At 37.3% G+C, this 25871-nt stretch overlaps 5 protein-coding genes and 1 long non-coding RNA gene across 6 annotated transcripts; 4 read left to right on the forward strand and 2 right to left on the reverse strand.

The window, feature by feature from the left end:
* Positions 1–2738: 2738 nt before the first annotated feature.
* On the forward strand, positions 2739–4825 carry LOC143431256 (uncharacterized). Its single transcript, XM_076907843.1, has 3 exons — positions 2739–3053; positions 3552–3911; positions 4374–4825. The coding sequence occupies exons 1-3, from the start codon at positions 3036–3038 to the stop codon at positions 4686–4688; spliced, it is 693 nt and encodes a 230-aa protein (XP_076763958.1). The 5' UTR covers positions 2739–3035; the 3' UTR covers positions 4689–4825.
* A 658-nt stretch (positions 4826–5483) lies between these two features.
* Positions 5484–6343, forward strand: LOC143431171 (uncharacterized). Its single transcript, XM_076907726.1, has 3 exons — positions 5484–5833; positions 5908–6055; positions 6128–6343. Exons 1-3 carry the CDS (start codon positions 5712–5714, stop codon positions 6341–6343), a joined length of 486 nt encoding a protein of 161 aa, XP_076763841.1. The 5' UTR covers positions 5484–5711.
* A 2630-nt stretch (positions 6344–8973) lies between these two features.
* Positions 8974–10224, reverse strand: LOC143431347 (uncharacterized). Its single transcript, XR_013102700.1, has 3 exons — positions 10129–10224; positions 9859–9962; positions 8974–8983 (listed from the first exon to the last, which is right to left on the reverse strand). It is a non-coding gene; the product is annotated as an uncharacterized LOC143431347 (long non-coding RNA).
* Positions 10225–10657: 433 nt separating this feature from the next.
* Positions 10658–12607, forward strand: Arpc1 (Actin-related protein 2/3 complex, subunit 1A). The gene is made up of 6 exons (XM_076907835.1): positions 10658–11093; positions 11166–11426; positions 11508–11798; positions 11873–12051; positions 12112–12381; positions 12454–12607. Exons 1-6 carry the CDS (start codon positions 11027–11029, stop codon positions 12490–12492), a joined length of 1107 nt encoding a protein of 368 aa, XP_076763950.1. The 5' UTR covers positions 10658–11026; the 3' UTR covers positions 12493–12607.
* A 1390-nt stretch (positions 12608–13997) lies between these two features.
* On the forward strand, positions 13998–23426 carry LOC143431250 (uncharacterized). The gene is made up of 7 exons (XM_076907834.1): positions 13998–14136; positions 18149–18507; positions 19837–20130; positions 20472–20763; positions 21642–21837; positions 22464–22612; positions 22969–23426. The coding sequence occupies exons 1-7, from the start codon at positions 14040–14042 to the stop codon at positions 23115–23117; spliced, it is 1536 nt and encodes a 511-aa protein (XP_076763949.1). The 5' UTR covers positions 13998–14039; the 3' UTR covers positions 23118–23426.
* Positions 23427–24784: 1358 nt separating this feature from the next.
* Positions 24785–25824, reverse strand: Polr3h (RNA polymerase III subunit H). The gene is made up of 5 exons (XM_076907845.1): positions 25653–25824; positions 25390–25573; positions 25169–25309; positions 24974–25095; positions 24785–24885 (listed from the first exon to the last, which is right to left on the reverse strand). Exons 1-5 carry the CDS (start codon positions 25761–25763, stop codon positions 24832–24834), a joined length of 612 nt encoding a protein of 203 aa, XP_076763960.1. The 5' UTR covers positions 25764–25824; the 3' UTR covers positions 24785–24831.
* Positions 25825–25871: the final 47 nt, after the last annotated feature.

Consider the following 25871-nt stretch of genomic DNA (forward strand, 5'->3'; position numbering starts at 1 on the left):
TTTATACGATGATTATTGCAAATATAACATATTATATATTTAAATAATTGATTTAGTGTCGTAAAAAGGTATATAACCAAAGAAATCTCATTTTCTTCAAGGAGAAGTTTGTCAGTCGAATGGACCAAATATTTCAACTTACATTTTTCCAAAATTAGTTGAAAATTTCCATGAAAAAATAGCACAACACGTTCTAAAGGTTACACTTTCACTTTTCAAGAATAATTTAACCATTAAAGCTCCATTTATTCAACTTAAAAATGAAAATTTAACGTAGCGACAAAAAGAGACGCTATCGCCATGACAGTTTCAACTGTTCTACGAGAAATTTGAATTTCGACGAACGTTCGAACGTGATTAATGGAAAATTTGAGCAATATTGTTATGTTATTGCTCCTACTGCGAATTAATTTATTTAATACGTGTTAAATAATTAATTATATGGAGAAAGTACTATATACAAACCGAGCTGAATTAATAAACCGAGATTTCAGCAATTTTTATTATCGAAAGCGAGATATTACGTACCACAGGAAACGTAGCTTAGTAAGAGTAACCACATCATTTTTACTTACGTGTTTCGTAAAGAAATGTTGAATAATTTGCGTAAGAAATGATAAAATCACGTTTTCTTTATACTTCTCTGTCTTCTTTTCAATATTTAGAATTCACGAAATACAATTTAATATCCTGTAAAAGAGATTTCTGTTCACTGATTAATAAGAGATGCAATAGCGACGAAAGCACAAGAAGGAAAACGAAATCAACCGAAATATTTCCGCCCAGCATAACTAGTCAATTGCGATTGGTCGAATTCAAATAGAACACCCTTCGCGGCAGGTGCAGGCAACCTTTTCTAAAAAAAAATATTAATAGCTATTGTTATAAACTTTTCTCTAGTCATTGATAATGATTCAGATACACTGACACGAAAGATATAATTTTAAACTATTCTAGGCATTCGTTGGCCAAAATTGAAGATCAAATACATAATGACAATAAATTATAACCAAAATATTGTAATCACAATTACCAATTTGTCTTCGAGGAATAAAATTGCGATCAAATATGTAACCTGCTCTACGATTTCCATTCGTAAACTATCGACATCGAAAGACGACAATGAATAAAGCAAAAAAAAGTTCATTTAACGATACAAAAGGCACATCTTACCACAGACGATATACAGAATAGATAAATCATCCGAAACATTTTTATGTCCTGTGATTTGGGGTGTCTAGAGCCATCATTTATCATTTAAATATCGTTTCATTGTCACTCGCAATGTTACCGATTCAGTATAAAAAGATTGGAATTAAAAGTGAGTGAAATAATACAATGTACCTCGTCTAGAATAGTAACGAAATAATTATGTGCGAGCTGAATATCATCATGAATTTTCAGATGTATCTATCAAGGTAGATTTAATATTTTGTTGCTTGGATTGAACGTAATTCCTTAATTCTTGTTGCTGTTTTAAGTTGTAGAGGGCACAGCAAAGCCTGTGTTTCTTTTGCATAATCGGTGTTTCGAAGCATGGAGCACATAAAATCCTATAAGAAGATTATTCTAAGAGAGTTAATAATATAAATCCTTATGAACAATCTAATTCAGCATGAAAGGGACAAGGCTGTTAATCCTAATTAATAACAGAAAATCTGAATAAGTACAGATTTTTCCTATTTGATTGAGTAATGATAGGATTCAGACTTACTGCAAGATTCTTGTGGTGATTGAATGTGTCCGAGGAACAATTGCAAATTAATTTTCTACGAATAGTTTTCGATCTATGCACCATAGACCTCAATTAACGCTACGTTGTTAATTGGGGAAATAGTTAGTCATTCATTTCATCGTTGATCCATTCATCGAAGATGTCGGGCAGATGTGCGCGTAGGGTGTGTTACACGTCCAACGATTACTGACTGGACATTTAACACCTGTGAAACATATGTGCTGACTGGTTCGAGAAAAACGCTGGGAAAATTTGTCGCGTCAATGCAAATAACGAATGAAATCCTTTCTAAGAAAAGAATTAAGGTTTCAAGAAAAGAGGGCATGCTCTAAATAATAAGCTGAAGATCTAAAAAGAGGTGATTCCTCAAGAATGAATATATTGCGGTAATGTGATTTTAGAAATTGTACAAATCTTATTGAAATACGATTATTTCCTGAATAATTCGGGGATTGATAATAAAGGAATGTCCAGTTGAGGTTTGTGAAAATTAATTGATGATACTATGAATCTATGATAATAATAATTCTACTTTATAATAATAATTTCGTATATAATTTATGTTTAAGGTATTTGAAATAAGACTATTAAGACCATTTTATCGATGCAAATAGGAAGCGATGGTTTTTAGGATCTGTGGCTTCCTTCCTGAGATAACATTTATTAAACCACGATCTAGAGAATCTGTTGCTTCTTACAGTTATGTAATTGCGATACAAAACGAAATTGTGGCAAGTAAAAGAAACTTGAGCGTTAAATTATAGAAGAATGCCGAATAAATAGAAAGAAGTGATCGATCGATAGTATTCAGAAATTTACGTTCTCCTGGAAAAAGTAACAGTGTCCTACAAAAAGAAGAGATCCAGGTCTCGATAAATTGATATTCAAGAAGTCACAAACGATACCGCTATCTCGCATTATACGCAGAATCAAAGGTCGAGGAAGAGAGAGAAAGATCGAATTCGGAGAGGAAACGCGTTCGAGCTTACTAAAAGCCAGTTCGAAAAGGATAAGAGAAGCAAGACGACCCTCTTCCCATTCTTTTTCTCGGGGATCGGGCGTGAAAGGTGACTCACTTCTAAACTGGAAACCGCAACTACCGCCTTCCTCTCCCTGTACACGGCGTGTGTACCAGCGTTTTAACTTAATCGCGTTCCTTGAGATCGGAAACGTACCACGTGTATATAACCGATGGTCGGATAATCTGTTCCCTCAATCGTGATTCAAGTGTCGCTGAGGACACAAATCGCCGTGTTCGCACTCTCGATCCCCTGTAAAGTGAAACGTTGATCTTAACGCCATGTGGACCGTGTTAGTGGTAAGGTCATTTCCTGTCCTGCTACTCCTTTGGAATCCTACATCGATTTTTTCTATAAACATTTCCGGTACAACACAATTCCAACAATTTAATTCTTGCAAAATGTATTGTCGATCTTTTCAGAAATTCGCTTCGTTCTTCTAAATATTTAATTGAATATTTAGAATCAATTATAATCGTAGTGGTGTGCGTTAACGATTTCATGCTAGTAGCTTCTACAATAATTCCAGAAATAGTAATAAATAGTGGAAGTAATATGACTGAATGGTACGCATATAGAAGAAAATATTTGATGCGAGCGTAAATAAAATTTGTTTATCATAACATTTAGATAGCATGCCTTATGCAATTAATACGCAATAAGAACAGCCCAGCCTCTTTCATATCGCGATAACGATTATCTTGAAACCACAATACAAAATCATCAACACATTTCTTAAACACGTATAGATATGTAGTTATAAAATAACGAGAAACTTATTTAATATTCTTTTACAGGTCGTTTGTTTGATAGCATCCTTGGATGTCAACGCAGAGGGAAGATCATTGCACGGAGAGACTTCTTTAAGGCAGTCTGATTCCGCTGTGGCAGGATTAAGAACCGTAGAAAATATACCGTACAGATTTCCAAGAAAATTCAGGGAAAACACTCGTACTAGGAGGTTGCACATAAAGAATCAACATGGATTCGATGGAAAAGTCGATAAGATTCATATCAATTCCGAAGAGGATCTCCCTGGAGTGAGAGCATATGGACTGCAAAAGAACGATCTTAAGAATAATGGCCAGATCGAGAAAATGATACAGAAACGCAGTATGAAAGAAGTCGAAGACGCTTCGAGAAGAGCTGCGCGTTCTGTACGTAAAGAAAATATTGCTTTTTTCAAATTTATTCCAAAATTATTAGACTCTTTTATAACGCGATTATTATGTTACACGGTATAAGAAATCATGTATGAGAATTTTTCTCGCATAATGCGTACTCATATCGCTATAATATGAGCCGTTTATTTTCAAAGTGCCCCAAGTCAATTTTTCAAAAAGATTAAGCGAGCTATTTTAATATTTATATATTATATTTTTCTATCAAATTAAAGATTCTCAAACTTTCACAGACTAATATTGGATAATTATCGTTGTTGAAGATTTCAGGTGTAAATTACGTCTTTTTAGAAAACTGCAATGAAACGAACCGCAATGTTTGCGAAACATTTTTGCTGAAAAAATATGGATTGCGTAAAAAATTCTCAGCTATGATAACTCCGTAAAATTCGCTGATTTAAGCACAAAGACTCATCAGTTTTCCTTAACCAATTCCAGATCGAAGCCTACGGAAAATCTAAGGAGCAGCTTGAAATGAACGGACAAATTGAAACCGGACATTCTTCATCATCGATCAGACATCCATACCCTAATGCTTCAGGAATCAAAGTAACCAGGTCCATTGAAACAAACCTGAAACAAGATAAACCGACAAATGAACTGACAGATCTAGAAGGCCAGGATGCCAAAGTGTTCAGACCACTATTCGTGTACAGGCAGCAAGTGGCAAAAAGGCAACACAGAGGAAGGAATCGCAATCGCGGTTTCCCGGCTGGTCAGAGGCCTTATTACAATCTACGACCAGTTTTCTGAAAAACGCCGTCCATCGATGCATCCGCTTCATTTAATTGCCCAGGACAGCGTCGCGATAATACAAAATGGAATAAAGAGAAGTGGCCGACCGTTTTACGAGATATATGCAAACGAGAAACCGACTGAGCGGAGTGTTTGCGCAGTGAATCCTTGAAGACGGCTAATTATCATAATAATTAACCGATTGAGTCAGCGCCGCTCTGTGCTATAAAAGAAGAAAGCGGTTCTTGAATACTGTTGACGGGAATGAATTACTTGTAATGATCGAAAGCGCGATAAATTGCCGATGACGGCTCGAAGACAACGTTAAACGTCGGAATTCCAATTAGCATTGCTGCTAGTACACGATGATTGGAATTTATGATTTTTGTAACTACGAATGATGATTAACGATTGACTTCTATCGTGTAAATGTAGTTCGTGCAATTGTTCAGAATCAGACACTTTACGAAAGGAAATATAGTTGTAGTCATATCAAATTTTGTTTGTTTGTTTTATACACGTGTGTATTTCCTTTTTGCAAGGAAAATGTATGAAATTTAATGTATTATGAGTTTCCAATTTTTATAGTTAAATGAAACTATGTAATGATCAACATTTAATTATTCCTATACCAATTATTTGAGATCTGATATTTTATAGTGCACCCTATAGATTTTTGTGATAACAATATATTAATTTGACTATAACTCAATGGCTTGTGTAATTGAGTTAAATATCAAAATGCGTAATATAATTATGGTTGATTTAATTATTTAAAATTTTTTTTTAATTATTTTAAATTTCTTGTATTGTATTATATCGAATATAATAATATTATCGTATTATATACGTATATATAAGTAAAATAAAAACAGAAGAAAGATGGCTATACGCGATTATATTTATGCTATACGAATTGTCCAGTATGACAAATTTATAATGAAATATTGTCATAACAAATACTTCCATACTAATCGTCAAGAAAAACACTATTCCTTAGAAAATATTTTCAGTATTTAATTTACTTCAATATCATTTACCATGTGCGACACAAAAGAAACAATTACGTTATTAACCGCTAAAAGTCAAACGAATAGTAAGAATAATAACGATCTAATTGAAATTAAAGAAGAGAAAGAAAGTACACAAAAAATAGAGAATGGGTATTTCAGAATTCATAATATTACTGAATTATAAATGTGATAATAATGATAATAGAATAAGTGTATTATTTTAGGCGAAAATCGCCAATCTTTCATTCGATATCCTTAATTGTGTTGCATATACTGGACTCAATACTTCTAATTATACTTTTGCCATTTATCATTTGGCAATGGGTTGCTGCTAATGATCAACTGAAAATTATTTTAAAAGCCGTGGTAGAAGTAAACATCCACTCACGGTATCAATTAAAATTTTAAACGACCTAATATTAATATTTTTTACGATTCACTTAGGTCGCAATGGAGCTAGTTATGTGGATAATTTTCGCAGGAGTATCTATTTTTATGACCACCACGTTTGTTCTAGAAGACGTTTACTTTCGAAAAAACGACTCTGAAAAATTGGAACAATTACTGGCGACTGGAAACGGCGCTTCATCCAGCAATAACAAAATGCCGAATGATTATAACAAACAGGATAAGATGACAGCTTCTGAAAGCAAAGATTGATTCTTTCTATTATTCTTTTTTTACATTGTTATATTTTATTTTTACCTTTATTTTTTAGTCTTTTGTAAGATCACCTCTGTAAACTGGAAAAAAATGAAATACAACTTTTTTATTGGCAACATGTTCATTATTTCAATGATTTACTGATTTAAATAGATAATTAGATAGGCAAAAGGTATCGTGACAAAGGTGAAAGTTTCCATGGAATTTAAATATTTGGAAAGTCTTGAGAATACCCAAAGGGCAAGAAATGTGATAAAATTTGTCCATTACCGTTAGAATGGTTCTGCTTATATAAAAGGATAGTTCAATTTTAGATACTACTCAAGTTCTAATCATAGGTACTATGCAGTTGTTAAGCACAATCCTTCTGCTTGTAAATTTCTTACCAATTATTTTTTTTGCACATCAAAGATTTACACTTTATATAAAATAACTCTTCTGTAAAATTTTTTTAGGCCTTTCTTGCAATAGGATCGTCGCAGAGACATTCCATAGTACAACCTAAGGATTCCAGCATCAGCAAAACACTTTTTAAGGACGTGATGTCTCACGAACTGAAAAAATCACAAATATTAAAAACCAAAGACACGATCGATAGTGTAAGTGCTACGTATACAATACTAAAAGCTTTAAAGAAACCGGGCAGCAAAATACTGGACACAATAATCGACACGGCATTAACTAAATTAGAGGTGCCTAAGGCTCTCTTACTTACATTTTTAAATGTATTGTCCATTCAAATTCATTCTTTAATGGATAAAATTGAGAACGACGACGTTACCTATATATTAGAATCGTCTGTATTTGATTTCGTCACAGAAGTGATGATGCCATTATTATCTGAAGGTAATAATAAGAACATTTGGGAAAATATGATGGATACCGAGAATACTTTTCCTACGAATGACCACTGGTTACAAGAAGAGATGGAACAAACTGAAACTGATAAAGGTGTATTAGTAGAACCAGTGATTGAAGAACCTTTACTAAAATCGCCCACGGCATCATCTCTGCGAAAAGTTTTCAAATTATAATATTTCTCGACGCTTCTTCGAGTGTCTTGAGCGGAGCAATGATCTATTCATTGAACAACCAGTCACCGAAATGTAAATCTGAACTTCGGCCTTGAACTTTCTCTTGCTGCTACTCCATTCAATTATTTGCTTAAAAAAGCAATCCTCTGCGTTTCTAATGTAAATAGTAGAAAATACAGAAATAAAAAAATTAAGTTCTGATAAAGATCAAAGATGTGAGCTCTCCAATTAAGTTAATTTACATTAATTCACCATTCTTGAGCAACCAAATTTCCAGTAAAAATATCAGTGCTTTCAGATGTAAAATAAAGAAAATTCATCAAAGCAGACATATTTCCGCTGAAAAATAACAATCTGAAGTGTTTTCCAAATTTATATTCGTTTCTTCCTATCATTTGACAATCATTTTATGATTGTATCGTATAGCGTACCGGATGTAGCTATGTATTCCGGATTTGTTGACCTGTGCAGACCTTTGCCACGATAGTCATCAAATTGCAGATCATTCAATAAAAATTACAATAAAACCAAGGATGGTTTCACAGTTAAAAAGAGTTTATTTTCAATTATGCCATCATCGTCTCGGTGACCAGGGACCCCTGGGGATCTTAGAAAGCGCAGGTAGGCGATCCAAAACAGTTAGGAGGATCCCAGTTGATTAATGGTGTTTGCGAATTTAAGAAATTCGAAAGTAAACGCGTGTGTATATAGAAGTGTATGGCTACAAAAGGCTTGGCCGTTTAAACGATTTCGTGTCTTCTCTTAACACCACGTGCGATAACTTCGTTGTGCGCATCTTACTCGTTGCACTTTTTTAACGGTGAGTTGCATCACATTTCTTGATTCTTCACGCTATATTCTCGAAGGATCGTGGGAAACTCTTCTACCTAGAAGCATAATATATTAGACATTTCTATAATATTTTTGATATGAAATCACTCTTTCATAGTCATGCTTCATAATTCAAAGTAAAATTAGTCGATCAGTATTAGTAAGGTACACACAAACTACAGTTCAATCTTACATGAGTCAGAGTTAGAGGAAAAGTTTCTTTTTAATACCACAATTTCCTGCATTTCACGTGATGTGTAAATGCTAAAGCTATAAAAATATTTTTCCTTGTTATAGTTCCAGTACAGTTTGGAAATTACTAGACCACAGTATATCATTACTTTGCTCTACTATATATTCTCATCCGTAGCTCAGTATTATCAAATTAATAATTTCATTAGAACACTGTGTGTCCTGCTGGTAATAACATCTTGGTACAGTTTTCTCTAATCTAATTTTTTGTGAAGAATATTCTGACATATATAAAAAAAATTAATACCAATTTCTGCTGCTCAGAAGATGAAGAAAATTCTCGCTCTGTTCCTGGTGTGTTCAGTGGTCGATGCTAGCCCATACTGGAATTTCTTCAACCGTGGACATTCTGGGCCTCATCAGCCAACAAAATTTCCTTCATTCGAACCCCCACTAAAACACATGCATCAACACCACCATGACATACCTGAATCGTATCACTTAGATAATATACGGCTCCAAGTCATTCAGAACTGCGATCCGAAAGACGAATGTTCTCTTGCAGTGTTGTGTCGTAATCCTGCAACAGGTGTTATGGTAAGTTGTTATATATACTGAAATTCATGATCAAATTATATACAGTCTATTGAAAGATGTAATCAACATATTTGCATATGAACTGAAAAATGTATAATGATCAACAAATATCACCTAAATTAATTTGGTAAAATGATTTAGCCAACAAATAATAAGCAAGCAGAAATAAATTCCAATTAATTGTTTGCAGATGATTACCGAAATTGGTAGCGCATCAGTAACAAAGCAAACTGAAATGCCTAATACTGACGATCGTTCTGTTGATGAACCTGATACACAACATAATGATAATAAAAACCCAGGTAACGGAGATTCTACAGTTACACCACAGCATATTATTTCTACACCAGAGCCTCAAATAATTAAGGATCCCCCCCCTTACTATGGAGGAGAAGGTCGCATTGATGTAAGATTCGGAGGCGACTAAATGATTAGAAATTTTAATGAGATTTAATTAAGTTTATGTTACTTATTTTCACTATATGTATCAAATTCATATGTATATTCCTAATAAAATTATAAATATAGAAATGTTTTTATCCTTCTTAATATCTTTGCCCATAAGAAGATCTGTTACAGAACATATGCTGTAATATGATCCAATACTTAACATACCACATATTACATTCTCATCTACATCTTTCTGTCTCATCGACAGAAGTTGTCTTTTTGTTTCTAACGCATCAACAATTACATCGCCATACATGATTCTTAACGTATATAAATACTATTTATCAACATGAAATAAAAGATTATGAACAAATGCGATTCTCTCTTGCTGCAAGTCTGGTATTTGTCGAATAGTGTACTCGATGAATCTCATTGAATATGTAATAATTTTACTTTCCAATAACTTACGTTTGTCAATATATATTAACCATTCTTGCTGTAGTTAACGCTTCGTATCATATCAACGACGTCTCGTTGTCAAGCTCACAGGTCATTGGAAGAGAAAACAAAAGCTGAAAAACAAAAGTGAAAGTAAAACACTGCAGTTAATTCTGGGATTCCCGCAGAACATAAGTTGTACGATGTGGCTAGGCACTTGATACTTAAAAGAAGGACCTTTAAGGACTTACTGAATTACATATATCGCTTAATATAATATCAATGATAAGTTAAAAATACCTTTATAGAAACTTATTGCGATGTTCCATATTCCAACATTACGTTAGATATTTCTACAAAATCCAACATAAACTGATCACTCGATACCCAGGAACTAGTGTACCGCGTTTTTCAAATTGGGTTTAACATCAGGACTACCAACGTGGAACATTAATATTTAATTCAAACTTACATTTTGCAAAATAGAAATAAGTTAATAAATAAAAAGAGAAAGAAGAGAAGTAAAGCAACATATTCAATCCAATTTAATAAAAATAATGAATAATAATTAATATTAAATTTTGAGAATAATATGTGGGATATATATGAAATATATGTATATATATCTCTCTTGTACATTAATTGTAGCCAAGTTTGCGATAAAATCTTTTTGTATATAAACAGTAACGACACTAATAACGAAATGGCATTAACGAATAGATTTGACGATATTTATACGTAGTTCGTTGATTTCTATTAATTTCACGCATAATATCACTAATGTTTTCAATCGATGTTGGTAGTAAATTTTGATAGAGGACGCTCTGATAAAAAGGAAAAAGGTACTGGAGTGTATCGCACACTATAATTCCTATCTGGAACAACATAACCTTAAAGGGTGCCTTGATAACCCGCTGTAGGCGGATGAACTGTCAATTGTGGTGTATTTAGGGGAAGTGTTGTGCATCGTATAATTGATCATCGATTTGGGAAATTCGTGTTGACTGACCAGAGTCCACGAATTTCCGGCAGATTTTTCTAGAAAATAAAAATTCGTTTACATATTAATACGTGACCGCACCCGTCTGTGAGTGGTTACGTGCAGTGATTCATAGATATAATTCACAGTATCGCACGTTTCTTCGAACGATATATCGTATGTAAATTTATCGAATTTCTCGTGAAAATTAAATAGAAAATGACAGAAGTTCATAACTTAGGTGTTGATGCCATCAGCTGTCATGCTTGGAATAAAGACAGAAAAGGTTTAACCATCGTTTAATGAAACAAACTCCCCATTGGCTATTAATGGATTAGTCTTAATGTACTTTTTCCAGAGGTGGTTATCTGTCCGAACAATAATGAGATACAAGTTCACAGACGTACGTCGAGCGGTTGGAAGTTACTGCAAAATCTACAGGAACATGACATGCACGTAATGGGTATCGATTGGGCGCCTAATTCCAATCGAATAGTGACATGTTCCGCAGATAAGAATGCGTACGTTTGGACGCAAGAGAAAGATGGAAAGTGGAATCCTGCATGGGTACTTTTAAGAATAAACCGAGCAGCGACTTGTGTAAAATGGTCTCCATTAGGTATATTATTAATCTAATTTAATTATAATCTAATTTAGATTAAGTACGGATAAATGTAAAGACTGATGTGACATGTTATAGAAAATAAATTCGCTGTTGGGTCTGGAGGTAGAGTAATAGCTGTTTGTTATTTCGTGTCTGAAAATAATTGGTGGCAATGTAAGCACATAAAGCGCCCGTTAAGGTCTACCGTTACTACGGTCGACTGGCATCCAGACAACAAAGTTTTAGTTGCTGGATCCACAGATTACAAAGTCCGTGTGTTTAGCGCATTCATTAGTGATATGGAAGTTGCACCTGGTACTGGTCCATGGGGTCACAGTAACAGTTTAGGAACATTACTTGCTGAATTCCAAAATACTCCCAATGGAGGTAGAGAGAAGTATTCTTTTCTTAATACCTTGGATAGTATCAATTTTCTTCTAATCTCTTTTATATGTATCTAGGGGGTTGGATACACTGTGTCGCATTTAGTCCTTGTGGTAATAAAATTTGTTGGGTAGCGCACAATTCGTCAATTTGCATTGCCGATGCTACCAAAGGAAATGCAGTAATACGATTGTATACGGAGCATTTGCCATTTTTAAGTTGCGTTTGGATGGGGTCCAATTCCATTGTCGCCGTGGTATTTATTAAATTATAAATTACCAACAGTAATGAATATAATTTAATTACTCTTTTCTAGGGACATAGCTGTATGCCAATGCTGTATTCCATAGACGATAATGGTCAACTATATTTTGTATCAAAATTAGACAACACGCAGAAGAAAGAGGCTGCCGGATTGTCTGCCATGCGTAAATTTCAATCGCTAGATCGTCAAGCAAGAACTGATACAAATGACAATGCCTTGGATAGTATCCATCAAAATACGATCAACTGTGTCCGCAAAGTATCAGATAACGAATTTAGTACGAGCGGTCTAGATGGTCAGTTAGTAGTTTGGGATCTCAAGGTAAATATCAGCCCTTCTCTATGTACGATCGATACAGACGAATTATTAAATCAATCTCGTTTCCCAATCTAGCTTTTGGAGAATTCTATCGCTGGTCTCAAGATAGCATAAGTGAAAATCTTTTTTTATACCAGAAGAGAGAAGACGGAAGATATTACATCAAATACAAAGATGTATAAATGTTAAATCTGAAACGAAAAGAAAGAAATATACGATTTCTCATTAATCTGGTGATTTCGATTCTTTCTATACAGGATACACGTTAAACTTCTAATTAATTATATCATTACACAACATAATATTCCATAAGAAGTATTGTCTAGTCGTTTAAAAAATTACTTAAGAAAAAAGTAACTCGCTGAGACAACACTTCTACGGCGATTTTACGTCCATGTAGAACCCCCCACGCAAACTACCAAGTCGATTCCCTTGGTGTGCGTGCAGAACGCTCTATTCAAATCATATCTGCCACATCCCTCTTCCTGATTTTCGCGTTACGTCACGCTCCATATCGTAGCGACGAACGCGACGTCTGTCTCGGTTCGACGAGCAGTTTGCATAGTTTCAGGCGTCTAACGACGCGTATGTCGGTTCACCGGTCGTCAGGCGTAAAAGGCTGGTTCGCGCCTGGAAACCACACGGTCTCGTGCGCCTCAAGTGGGGGGCAGCCGGACAAGTTCAGCGCGAATATCGATTCAGTCTCGCGCAAACCACCCCCATGTACCGTGCTCGTTGCAGCAGCTCCACCTTCTAGTTTTGTTTTCCGCTCGGTGTCATGACTGACACATAAACAGTCCAAGATAGCGACTGGTGCACCGCGGTGAAAAAAGGACCTGTACGCGGTTTGCGTACGAGAGTGACGCGTTCAAACGTCCTGACGAGCATCAGGAGGACGTGCGAGACGCGTAAAACAAGATTCATCGACGACAGAAACATCTGTACCGATGTTGCTTATCGATTCGACAATCCCTCGAAGGCATTCCATTTGTTCACGCTGCTAACAGTGAGGTGGTCGTCAAGTTTATTACATAAACTCGTGCCGTGACGTGATATCGAACGACTTGCTCCCTTCGTTCTACGTGAATAATATTGCTCGTCGAGCCGTACACGGTTGTATCTTATCTCGCGCCCTATCGAAACGTAGCTCCGTCGTTGCCCCTTATTTTCTCTCTCTTCCCTCGCCTTCCGTTTTGAACGTCCGCGTTCTTTTTGTTCCTCCTTGGTACACCTTTCGCCGAACGGTTCGCGCGACAGTCACGGGCTGTCGATTAAAATAGATCCTTCCAGCGAAACGTTCCATCATCGATTCGCCGCGTGCGAGCAGCTCTCTCTCTCGAAGGGTCGCCTTTCTTTCCTCTTGGCCACGCGCGCCGATGCAACCGATAAATTTAGAAGGCTGTCGAGGATTATGATCGAACATCTTTCATGGAACTGACGCGGTCGAGGATCTGCTAATTGCCATCGCGTAAGCGGAAGGAGAAGATCGAGGCGTAAGAAACGGAAAGGGTAGTGGCGGAACCGTGCGAAGTTCCGAAGATTGAGTTTCGTTCGCGTGCCCGTCGAATATGAATCGCTTCAATCACGGCACCACGCGTCCTTATACGTCTTGACTACGTGTCGTGGTTGAGCAAGGGGAGTGCGCCTCCGCTTCTTGAGAGATGTCTTCGATATCAGCGCAGGGGGTTGTCGAAAGAGCCAGCGCCGAATTGACCAAGAGAATCAACGGTCTGGGGCTGAGAGCATCTAAACATCATGGTTGGTCAATTGTTAATTAACACTGTTCGTTCTTTTATCGTGTGCGATGTGCAGCTTGAAACAATTGGAGATGTCTATCTTTTGTACGCAAGGGATTTAAGAGAACGTGCTTGTTGTTGAAAAATTGAAAGGCATGTTCGATGTTTAACTTTGTTATGTCTCTGATTTCTTCTCAACACTGTGGAAAATTCGTGTACACTAATTGTGTATCGTTTAAGAATGTAAAACGTACATAGCAGCTGTTCTGCTTTTTTATTTCTTACATCTAACTTTTGAACCATCGAGGGTAGCTTATCGAGCCTTAAACTGATTCGAGTAGACGATACTCTAATTATTTCAAGCATCTCGCAGCTCATTTTATCCTTCACCAAAATGGCCCTTTGTTCGAGGAATGATTTACAGTCGACAACGTTGGTCGAGAATGATGTGGAATTCTATTGGAATTCCAATCCAACGTGTCGCGATAATGTCTCGACTGTTAATTGACCTTTTTGCTTGTTCCATTTGTGTTAGAATTTTGAATGGTCGCCGAAAATCATTACGTAATCACGATAACGAATTGATTTCTTGTTGAACCGCAACCCTGAGCAGCTCCTTCCGTGGTGTTCCTTAATTCTGCATTACGCAACGTCACTCGAGCATCGGTTGATCGTTTCCTCGTTGTTGTCCCGGTGGTTCTCCTCTGGTACGCTCGTTAAAACGGCCACCAGGTGCCTTTAGTCGCAATCTAAACTGCAATGGAATCGATAGCATTCGTCCTCGTGCACGTGGAGACGTAGAAACCGAAAGAGCTGTTTCTAATGGAAAGAACTTCCTCCTCGAGTTCCATTTCTCGTCAGCTTCAAAAACTTCCCTGCATGTACAACACAGAATTAGTCCTCAACGTCGCGTACAATTTTTACTTGCCACTTTACTCGTCACTCTCAAGATCAAACTGGATAACTACTCTGCTCGATTCAACTTACGTTTTTTTTTGATTCGAACTTATTTTCCATTTCTTCTTGGAGTTAATTTTAGTCGAAATTTTACGCATCATTTACATAATTCACGGTGAAACCAACTCTTCAAGTGCCAAGCGAATTTTACGAACACGTTCCCAAGAACAAATTTAACGTCCGCCCTAATTTCGACCGGTCCGATCGTAAAAAAATGCAAACGATGCGTGTGGATAGAACTCGCTCGATTCTTCTGAAAACTACATATTATGATAAGAAAACAAAAATTGTTCGAAAGCAAAGAAAGATTCTTTTGAACGATAAAAATCTACCTGGCTCTCGCGTTAGTCTCGTGAACTTACAGAATTGCCAATGTCCACCCACGCTGCACGTTTTACAGCCACCGCGCAATTAAAATTACAAATTCTATAATCAATCCAAATGTCAGGCGACTGTAAAGCGTGTACCGTTAAATTGATTACACCCGATTAATTAGAAATTCGACGCTTTACAGCAAAATTTAATTACGCTCCAAATCATTGACGCAAAAAAATGTAATTTGCTTCCCAAAGCGACGAGGTAACAGCGACCGCAAACAGGCGCTGTTATATGCTTTTGACGGTAACAGCTGGATTTATTTCGACCGTTGTTAATTATCGTTAATTGTTACCGTAAGAGAGTCGCGTCTGTTGACGATTCGTGCTTGAAAATACCAGCGGATCGACGATTTGTCGTCGAACGCGAAAAATCGGGCGTCAGGTTCGAATAGAGAAACGGAAGGGACAAAAGGGCCACGTACACACGCGTGCACGCATGTTTTCGAACAACGAAGAACCCGCGACAGGGCAGAAGATTTATTTAAACGCGTAAAATAGGCAATCACGGTGGTTGGATTGCCGCCAACCACCCGAGTGACTGATAAAATCGCGGAGGATCGGCCAGGGTTCTCCTCGAGGGCTATTAATCATTCGCAACACGTCGTCGGGCCGATCATCGCAGTTTCTCGAAACGAGCAACCCAAAATCTAGCTCCTCCGCCTTCGATTACCGTTCGAGGATTAATTACTAATTTATTTCATCCTTTAATCTAGCAACGTCTATTTTATCTTCGTTCTGTTACTAAATCGTGATTTACATTGGAAATTGAAAGTTGTAATCATCTAAATAATCGTCACAGATTTTTAGATTTCCATTTTAGCAACTGTACGTAGATATTTTGTTTTTAGAGGACAGTGGAAGAAATGATTGGAAATTTTTATTCTCTATGCAAATGAAAATTGTCGTGCGCAGTTTTCCAATAGAAATTTACGTGTATTTACATATCACGGTGGTATGATCAACGCTGGCAATAAATCCGAAGTACCGCGGCGCTTAGAAAATTGCAGGGCCGCGATGAATTCCGCGCGAATTACTTGGTAATTGCGAATCTCCATCGATTTCGGGCGCCTGTACTGCTGCGTTATGCTAAACAGAGGTATCTCGTGGTCGAATCGAATATGAAATACGCCACTGTTCGCAGATTAACGATACAGATAAAAGGACGGGAAGCCTGGTTGCGATTTAATCGTGAGTGGACACGATCCGCGGGAAAAAACGTTAGACACGCAATAAAGAAATAGAGACGTACCCGGAGCCAAATAGGACGTACAGCTCGGAAATAAAACGAAAATAACTGCTGCATCTTCGCCGAGTTTACCTTTCGAGAAACGCCTTTAAAGACACGCTCGCCAATCCACGTTATGCGCACGAAACACTCTCGAAAACAATCCCATCGCATTTTCATCTGGATGTAGAAATCCTTTTTTTAAAACTGAAACACACAACGAGACGACTGTTAGAGAAGACACAGATTTTTCTTCTAATCGTTTTCTTGAAACAATTCATTTTTACAGAGTTGCATCTAATTACGTTTTGCTCAGACTTTGGATAAGAACTACGGATAAATAAATTGTTCGTGCATGGTGATTTATGTTTACGAACAATTTTAAGAAACCCTAAATCTTGGATCGATGGTCATTGTGCATGTTTGCGTGAATGAAGGAGAGAATTCATTCTAAATTTGATTTACAAGAGAACATTGTAGGTATTCGGATTCTCCGAACATCATAGGTTTTCCTACAGCCGAATGTTTCGATATCCACGTTCAATTAATTCTCTTACGACCGCCGATGAAATATTTCGCGTCGCTTATGCAACGTCATGGACGAGATATCTGGTGTGTATTTTACTTGGACGCGAAATGTATCGTCTGAAGATTTTGGATGAGACATTCGTTTTTGCAAGGTATCTCGTCGTTGTTGCAAATGCGACGTGAATGGTAAATAAAATACAACGTCCAACGAGAGACGTTTAATTGCAAACGCTGTGGTAAGGCGAACTAGACGCAAAATATTTTGTGTATATAGTTATCGTATCCACAGTGCGTGTTTACCATCGAGAAAAATAAATATCACTTCACGGGAATGATAAGACATGCTTTAACATTACGGAGTCTTCTGAAACCCTATACTTTCCCGCTTTATCGCGTCAATATTTCCCCGCCATTGTCCAAAGCAATCAGGATAATACATTTGCAAATAATTCACGAGCTACCAGTTCGCAGATTATTTAACTCCCCGGTCATTTGTATATCAAATATTGCATTTCATTTCATCTGCCATTAACTGATGAATTCGAGGGCCTTGAATTATCTCTCTATAAACATAAATTGCTTCTTTTTTAGCTTTCTCCATCCTAACATATCCTTATTATTGGGAAAAGTTTCATTTGAATATTTCAATGCATGTAAATTACTTTGAACTAATTGGCTCTACGAACCAGCGGCAGTTAAATATAACTTGTAAGAATGACATAAAGTCGTCAGCGTGTAAGACATGTGACAATAAATTTACTTCACAAGATATCCAACGTTAAAGACATCCCTCGTACAAAGTCCCAATAATACCGTCGTTCGTGAAATTCCAAGCAATTCGCGTAGCTAGTCCTGTGATCCTAACAATTTCTCTAGCAAGTCATATTAAGTATCGATTCATAAGGAAAACGACTACGCCGCTTAAATAAACCGACGGAATGTTTCAGGTGGGGGAAAGGCGAGCGTCATGGAACGCGTCACGCACGTGTTCTGCGGGAGTGGCGGTGTTCCGTACACGAATTTGCAGAGCGCGAACAATGCGAACGCGACCCCGGAAAAGCCGAGCAGGAGCGTGCCAACATCGATGAGCAACATGCCATCGACGAATAACAAGAGCCTGAGCAACGTTGGTACCCCAAGCAGGGCAAGGATATCGAGGAATCGACCGAAAAACGTGCCATTGGCTAGCGGTGGTACGGGCGGATACGTAGCGGCCACCACGTGGGATCAGCTGATGCAGGACGATCATTTTCTCAGCAAATTCTTCCTCTACTTCACCGCCATCGAGAGGAGAATTTTGGCTCAGGTGCCAGCGATTGAACGATCGTTATTAATTAAACTTACTGCAGACGCGTCGCTTTTATTCCTCTTCTTCTTTTGGCTGACGGCTCGGTTCGAGCAATCAAGTCCCATTAGAATATTTCGTTAGAACCAAATGGCACGTGTGCGCACTTAATTCCTCGCATCTCTCGTTGATAACTTCTCGTTGCGCAGGAATTCGAGCGCTTTGGTAAAATAATTCAGTTCAAACAAGCAGTTGCAATAGAAATATTTAATCGATCGGAAGAGCGAGAAAGGAAATGCATCTTCTTACCCTTTTTCTAGAGGTCAACCCTTCCAATCGCTGGCTAATAATGCAATTTTCCTTATTATCACGTCGTTCGTTCGCAGTGAAGGTCATTTGAAGCAAAAGATCACTTACTCTAAATTCCTGGCGCTTTGATCCATTTTTGCATCCATATTACTCGGTATAGCAAAAAGCACTTTTGTTTACTCTATGTTCAACGAAACTTCTGTGTCTGCCAATTACCATGAGTCACCACTGTCTCGCAAAATATGAAAAACATTAATCACTTGAATCTCGACTTTAACTTGCCACAAATTTAACGACAAAATAAACGATACGAACTGAATAATAACTGTCTTCCTAGGATAACAGGACGATTCTTCTTGATCGTAAAATAAGTCAGGTATGATCGAGAAGAGCGCAGTCGTGAGAGACTCTTCGTTAATACATAGTCTATTAAAACCAGACTTCGAAGAAGCATTATCCTATTCTGGTCGGTAGTCACTTTGGCACAATTGTGGATCTCGCTTCTCGACTTAGAACAACAAAGTGGGCAACGAACATAGATGAACCTGCAAATTATAAAGTTCACAAGAAAACTTAGAGCGTTCAACGTATAACGAGAAGATAGGGAGAGAAATTCTTTAGTGATGTTGTTTAAAACTTAAACTGACAATTCTCTACTTTGAACGGAATATTAATATCGATTCGATCTTGATGCAATTTTAACACAAGGGTGTCCCACGGGTTTCTGCATGAACTTCATCAGGGTAATCTACGGTTAAAAATGGAAGCAGTGCGCATAAGATTATAAATATTTTACTAAAAAGTTACAACAATAATGCGTGCGCGAAACATGAAGAAAACGCAATAATAAAACTTGCGATCTACCGAATTTTTATAATCCGTGGAAACTTTTTGGACGTTCTGTGCGTTTAAAAATAAATCAGAAAATGAACAGACATAAAAATTTCATTTTTCTTTGTCTTGGAACGTCCAAAAATTTTCCGTAAATTAGTGTGAATAAAAATAATAGTGAAGTGTAATCGTTCGTTTAATGATTTACAGGTATGCTCAAAATGGAGAGATATACTTTACGCGCGACCTCGATTATGGGCAGGCTTGGTGCCCGTGGTGAGGTGTCGCGAGGTGCGCGCCATGCCTCCTAGTTCGCGTACGCGCCTCTACGCATCCTTGGTAAGAAGAGGATTTCATTCATTGGTCCTTCTCGGTGCCTCTGACGAGGATATCCCGGAACTGACCCACGGATTCCCGTTGGCGCAGAGAAATATCCATTCGTTATCATTGAGGTGCTGCGCAGTTACTGACAGGGGGCTGGAAGCCCTTCTGGATCACTTGCAAGTGAGTTATCGATGGAACTTATTAGTCAACTAAAATCGAAAATATTTGTTAACATGCGAATGTAAGAATCGAGAAATTCATTTTGAAAGATAAGCAGTGGAATGTTTGTACACAAGTGTATCTACATTGGATCTCTTCTACAAAAATACATTTGTTCTTTATACTTTTTAATAACTTTTGCTTTTTCTTCTAAAGCATTCAAGTATACACTTTTACGAGCGTTCCTCTCAGCATATACACATCGAGTGTTCGCTATTAATAAAACAAATACCACGAACAATGAGCACAGTGATCAGAGGAACGACAATGTGAAAATATGTTTAATGCTTCTATATTTTTAGGCGTTGTTCGAGCTTGAATTAGCCGGCTGCAACGAGATAACAGAAGCTGGTCTGTGGACTTGCTTGACACCTAGAATAGTATCGCTTTCCTTGTCAGATTGTATCAACGTAGCCGATGAAGCTGTCGGTGCAGTCGCTCAATTGCTGCCGAGTCTCTACGAGTTCTCTCTGCAGGCTTACCACGTAACCGACGCTGCCCTTGGATACTTTCACGCCACGCAAAGTAGCTCACTTAGCATCCTCAGGCTGCAGTCCTGTTGGGAACTCACTAACCACGGTGTAGTTAATATTGGTAAGGAAGCTTCCTTTTTAACACGTTTCGTGTCCAACGACGTATACATAATTCACAAGAATAGGGAAGAAATAATACATTTAAAGACATTTGTCGCCATGCAAAGTGTTTGACTGCGAAAAAGTTTGAAATCGAAGAGGAGATTGTAAAGATCAAAACAAGACGTTGTATCATTGTCACCTTAAAGTGTGCTTCATTTCTGTCAGGACCGTTTTCTCAGAATTAACTCCGTTGATATTGATGCCTCTTGTTCTAAGGTATAAGAACGTTGTAACGAAACTTTTTCGTTCGAATTTAATGTTCTCGAAGTGACACTGGAATACGTGTTCTGATGTAAAAGACGCACAGACGTGATTCACACGGCGAGGCAGCACCGCGTAAAGCGGGACAGTTGCAACATCGTTCCGCCAGGATCCAGGTAGAAATAATTCGCGATGACGATAGCGTGAAATTAAGTCAGGTGGTGCACAGCATCCGGCCATTATAAATTTAGAATTAAGGAACACCGCTTTATTTAGCTTTCAAGCTGTCACCGTCAGCCTTCAGACTCAAGCTCCTAGATGAGAACGCGTACTTGGTCCGAGGACAACGACCGATTGTCGTTATTTATACAATAGGTTACTGTTTCCCTGCAACAAATTATGTAACGTTTAACCGTGTCCTAAAGCTTTTACATCTCGAAAAGACAAGAAGATGTTGCGACTGTATACCTAAAGCATTTACTGAAAACGTATGCAAAAGCAAAGCTGCATCGCGAAGACCATTCTTACTGAATCATGTTTGCGGAAAAGGTCAATGGTACAAACGTTCACGTAATCCGTATCTGAAAGCGTTGAGTATCGAGAAATTAATGTATTACCCTTTACTTCAATTTTCAGTACATTCCTTGCCCAATCTGACTGTGCTATCGCTGTCCGGATGCAGCAAAGTAACGGACGACGGTGTTGAACTGATAGCTGAAAACTTGTCCAGGCTTCGTTCGTTGGATCTGAGCTGGTGTTCGAGGATCACGGACGCGGCCCTAGAGTACATAGCATGTGATTTGAATCACTTAGAGGAGCTTACGTTGGATAGGTAAGAGCCGCTTAACAGAAACATCCGGCTGCGGAACAACGAGCGGTCGTTCTCTTTTTTTTGTCTTTTTTTAAATCGCATTAGAGCCGCGCTAACCGCGGCTGAATCCGTACGATCCATTCATGTTCTAAATACTGAGAGCGTTAACGAGCGTTCTATTTACGAATCGGCTATTACGCAACGCGTCGATGAATCAGCAATCGTGAACGCGTTCAGACGTCTAAGGAGACGGACTTGCGATCCGCTTAAGCCAAACTTGGCTAACTATATATTGTTTTGCGAGAGCAGAATCTTGGAATCGAACAATTTGGCACGCTATATCGTTTTCCTGTCCACATCAATTTGTCTTAGATTGAGACGTTAACGAAACGGTGATGTCGGTCGAGTGGCCGTCGGATGATTGAGCAAGAAGATAAGATGCTGTTGGCTCGCGATGTTCGAATAATTATAAGATTTATAATGTAAAACTGAACGGTAATATAACATTCGTATGAATATATAGTAGAATGGAAATATTCAAAGTCGTAGAGAGGAAGAAAACAAATAAACTCGTGAATGTTTTGTATTACGAGGATTTGAAGCGTTTCCACATGAATAGTTCGTTAAACTTTGTTCTTCTCGCACAGGTGTGTGCACATCACAGATATAGGCGTGGGCTACATCTCCACAATGGGATCATTGAGCGCATTGTTCTTGAGATGGTGCATACTACTTAGAGACTTTGGACTTCAGCACTTGTGCGGCATGAAATCCTTACAAGTACTCTCCGTGGCAGGTAAGAACAACCTAAGGCCTGCTCTATACAGTGTCCTACATTGCACATCAGAACCTAAAGAATAGAAGATTCAGCGTACCGCTTCTCTGAAACACGACAATCGACGATCAATGAACTTATACTACTTTAAAACTTATTTTATTTCAAGAACATAATACTTGCCTCATACGATGTCCTACCCGGTTGGAACTTGGAGAATATAAATCACGTCCAATACGTTCCTTCTCCTAAAAACATGAACAATCACTAATCAATGACGTTGAGCTATTTAAAAAAAGAAAACATTTAATTGCAATAAAACTCATTTTGTTATCTCGTTTTATATATAAGGTACTAAAAAGTTAAACATTCTACAGGCTGCCCATTGCTTACAAGTAGCGGACTATCCAGCTTGATTCAACTGCGTCACTTACACGAGCTAGAATTAACCAACTGTCCAGGAACGTCTCAGGAGTTGTTCGACTACCTGCGCGAACATCTGCCGCGCTGCCTAATCATTGAATAAATGTATGCTTCGGTTGAAGCACGGTACCGGCTCTGAGAATTCCTTTGCGTTCCACCCAGAAGGCACTTCTATTCCTAATCTAGAACGAGACAGCAACAAAGAAATGTTCCACGTTAAAGCAATACTTAGAGTGAAGGAGAGCACGATGACTGTATAAGAAGAGACGATACGGATATACAGATAAAGAGAAAGCAATTGACGTCCAAATGCGAATACTACCGCGTACTATGTTCTCGCTCTTGTAACTATAAAGGATATAAAATGGAAAAAAAACAGATATAAAAAAAGAAAAAAAGAAACACTAGCCCCGCCCCCTCAAAAAAAAAAAAAAACGAAACGTGCAAACGTTAACACTAAGATAGCGCTACGCATTTTTAATACACTAAAGCTCCTGTATGAATCGCACTCCTTTCTCGCCGATGCTAGACTTTCGATCGTTGTGTTCTTCTTTTCTTTTCGTTATCGTCGAAACTGTTAAAAAAAAAAAGTGAAATGTAAGAAAAAATGCAAAAGAGTATGCGCCTCTCAATAACTCCGTACACTGAACAGATTTTATGCGTCGCCGCTTGATAATAGAGAAGAAAAAAGAACAAAGAGACAGTTTAATCATAGTACATACATAGGTTCTTGCTAAAAAGAAAAAAAATTAAAAAAATAAATAAATAAAAGAATGTAGAGATTGTCTAACGAGACGACACAACAGACTCAACAGTTAGAACTGTGATAAATTTTTATTATACGTATATTGTTCTACTTTGACTATGTTTACGGCGTTGTTTAATCCGCTTCATCGTTTTAAGAAGACGCGTAATTATTGATGCGTTAGACGCATTGCTTTTGGAAGAAATTAAAACAAACGAGTTATTATCCTAGTCAAATGATTGAAAAAAAAAACAGGGAAAAAAAGAAGAGAAAAAAAATATACAAAAAAACATTCCGGTTGCGTCTTAAAGAAAATTTTGTTTTGTGAGAATCACGATTTCGCGTGTTTCCTTTTGTTCGACGACACGTGTTGCTGAATAAACGAACAAAAACAAGAAAAAAAAGCGTTAAAACTCATTGCACATCTACGTATTATCTAGAAGAGAAACGAGGTTTTTAACTTATATTTTACCTATGTATATTCTGCTGTCATGTAATTAATGTTTCCTATATTTAAGGCTTATACCTAGCTAAGTTCTCGAATGTTTTTCATTAAATGTGAATGATGTATCGCAATATAGAAGAAAACATATTTTATGTGTTTAATACTGTTATATAATACTTCGACGGTTATTTAAGACGAATGAGTGTCAAATACACATACACACCACACTCCAAATCAGCACGTATGATACTGGAAGGATGTCTTATGCCGCCGTTGCAGCTGGACATGTGAACGTTTTTTATGTTGAGACTTGTAACTATCCAGACAACTTCTGTGTAACGTTTTTAGCATGATCTCAACTTCTATACCGAACTGAAATTATTTTTTGCGTGTTACCACATGTTTTAGCACATAATGTCTTTGTATATATTGTACAAATATACAATTAATAATTCTGTTACTAATCAAAACTAATTATATAAATATATCCGCACAGTCGAAATTCTATCTGGGTTCGGGTCGCGTGCGATGCGAGTCACGGATATAACTTATAAAAGTGATATATGATAACACGATGGAATGTGCTGTGAAATAAAAATTTATTGATCCGAATTTATTTTTATACTCTTAGGTACTTTCCCACCAAGTGAGCAGCCCGAGACCTGGTTCATCTATAGCAGCCTGGGAAAGGGAATTAAAATAACCATTAGTTTCCACTAAAATATATGTATTGTAATCAATATTTTGTTAATCAGCTAACGATACGTACTCCTAAGGTAAACGGAGATGTATTTTTAGCTTCTGACTTTTCAGTTTCACCGGATGCATTTGGTCCTGTAGGTAATGCCTCTGTGAATGTTTCACTTACTATCCTGAATCGTATAATTTCTCCTAAAATTCGCAGCCTGTTATTGTCTTATATATTGAGCATTCATAAAGTGATTTAAGTTTCTATAGAATTTACCTGCATCCATAAACAAATCATGCTTCTCACCATTTCCTGTATCATATTCCCACACCCATGCTTGTTCCATTTGATCGAACCTCGATGGGTGTTGCAATTTGTGAGGAGGAATTACAATATCCTCAAAAAACCCTAATGTTACTGCAGATGGAAGTAAAAGTAAAATAATAAATAATTCGTAAATTAATATAAATAACAACAGGATATGCTGCAAATATTACCGTGGACACCATCAACGCTGCAGCTCCGTATTTTCCCTATTAATATTTCTTCCATAAATGGACGAAATACAATGAAACGGAATACTACTTTAGTGTGAGATGCACCATCGCCAGGAAAAATGTATGATTCCTCAATTTTTATGATATCATGAAGCGCAATGCAAAGACCAATGTTTAGGTAAACCTAGAGTGAATATATTGATAGCAATTTAATATTCGTTAAAATGCTAGCAGGCTAAGGAATTTTAGTTACAATGATGTACCTTATTAGCTAATTTTCTATTAAGTTCATCCGTAATAGCATCATTTAATTTTCGTTTGAATTCCCATGGTGGAATTCTTACTGTGTCTTTTAATTCCGCGAGAACGAACATTAGAACAATATTATGACATAAGACATGCGTTTCAATCTTGAAGTAATAAAATATACTTCTTTCATATATTTCTAACTTTAATTCACTTACGCAATATTTGTCTTTTTT

This window comes from Xylocopa sonorina, chromosome 17 (genome assembly GCF_050948175.1).
Source record: "Xylocopa sonorina isolate GNS202 chromosome 17, iyXylSono1_principal, whole genome shotgun sequence".
Taxonomy (NCBI): Eukaryota; Metazoa; Arthropoda; class Insecta; order Hymenoptera; family Apidae; genus Xylocopa; species Xylocopa sonorina.

Bases quoted from the DNA above. Each gene is read 5' to 3' on its own strand.
- LOC143431171 (XM_076907726.1), top strand. From the start codon at position 5,712: ATGTGCGACACAAAAGAAACAATTACGTTATTAACCGCTAAAAGTCAA. The intron at 5,834-5,907 runs GTATTTCAGAAT...GTATTATTTTAG, and splicing joins ACACAAAAAATAGAGAATGG to GCGAAAATCGCCAATCTTTC. The intron at 6,056-6,127 runs GTAAACATCCAC...CGATTCACTTAG, and splicing joins TTTTAAAAGCCGTGGTAGAA to GTCGCAATGGAGCTAGTTAT.
- Polr3h (XM_076907845.1), bottom strand. From the start codon at position 25,763: ATGTTCGTTCTCGCGGAATTAAAAGACACAGTAAGAATTCCACCATGG. The intron at 25,574-25,652 runs GTACATCATTGT...TATTCACTCTAG, and splicing joins ATAGAAAATTAGCTAATAAG to GTTTACCTAAACATTGGTCT. The intron at 25,310-25,389 runs GTAATATTTGCA...TTCCATCTGCAG, and splicing joins CAGCGTTGATGGTGTCCACG to TAACATTAGGGTTTTTTGAG.
- LOC143431250 (XM_076907834.1), top strand. From the start codon at position 14,040: ATGTCTTCGATATCAGCGCAGGGGGTTGTCGAAAGAGCCAGCGCCGAA. The intron at 18,508-19,836 runs GTGCCAGCGATT...AATGATTTACAG, and splicing joins AGAGGAGAATTTTGGCTCAG to GTATGCTCAAAATGGAGAGA. The intron at 20,764-21,641 runs GTAAGGAAGCTT...TTCAATTTTCAG, and splicing joins CCACGGTGTAGTTAATATTG to TACATTCCTTGCCCAATCTG.
- Arpc1 (XM_076907835.1), top strand. From the start codon at position 11,027: ATGACAGAAGTTCATAACTTAGGTGTTGATGCCATCAGCTGTCATGCT. The intron at 11,799-11,872 runs GTAGAGAGAAGT...ATATGTATCTAG, and splicing joins CCAAAATACTCCCAATGGAG to GGGGTTGGATACACTGTGTC. The intron at 12,052-12,111 runs GTATTTATTAAA...ACTCTTTTCTAG, and splicing joins CCAATTCCATTGTCGCCGTG to GGACATAGCTGTATGCCAAT.
- LOC143431256 (XM_076907843.1), top strand. The intron at 3,912-4,373 runs GTACGTAAAGAA...AACCAATTCCAG, and splicing joins CGAGAAGAGCTGCGCGTTCT to ATCGAAGCCTACGGAAAATC.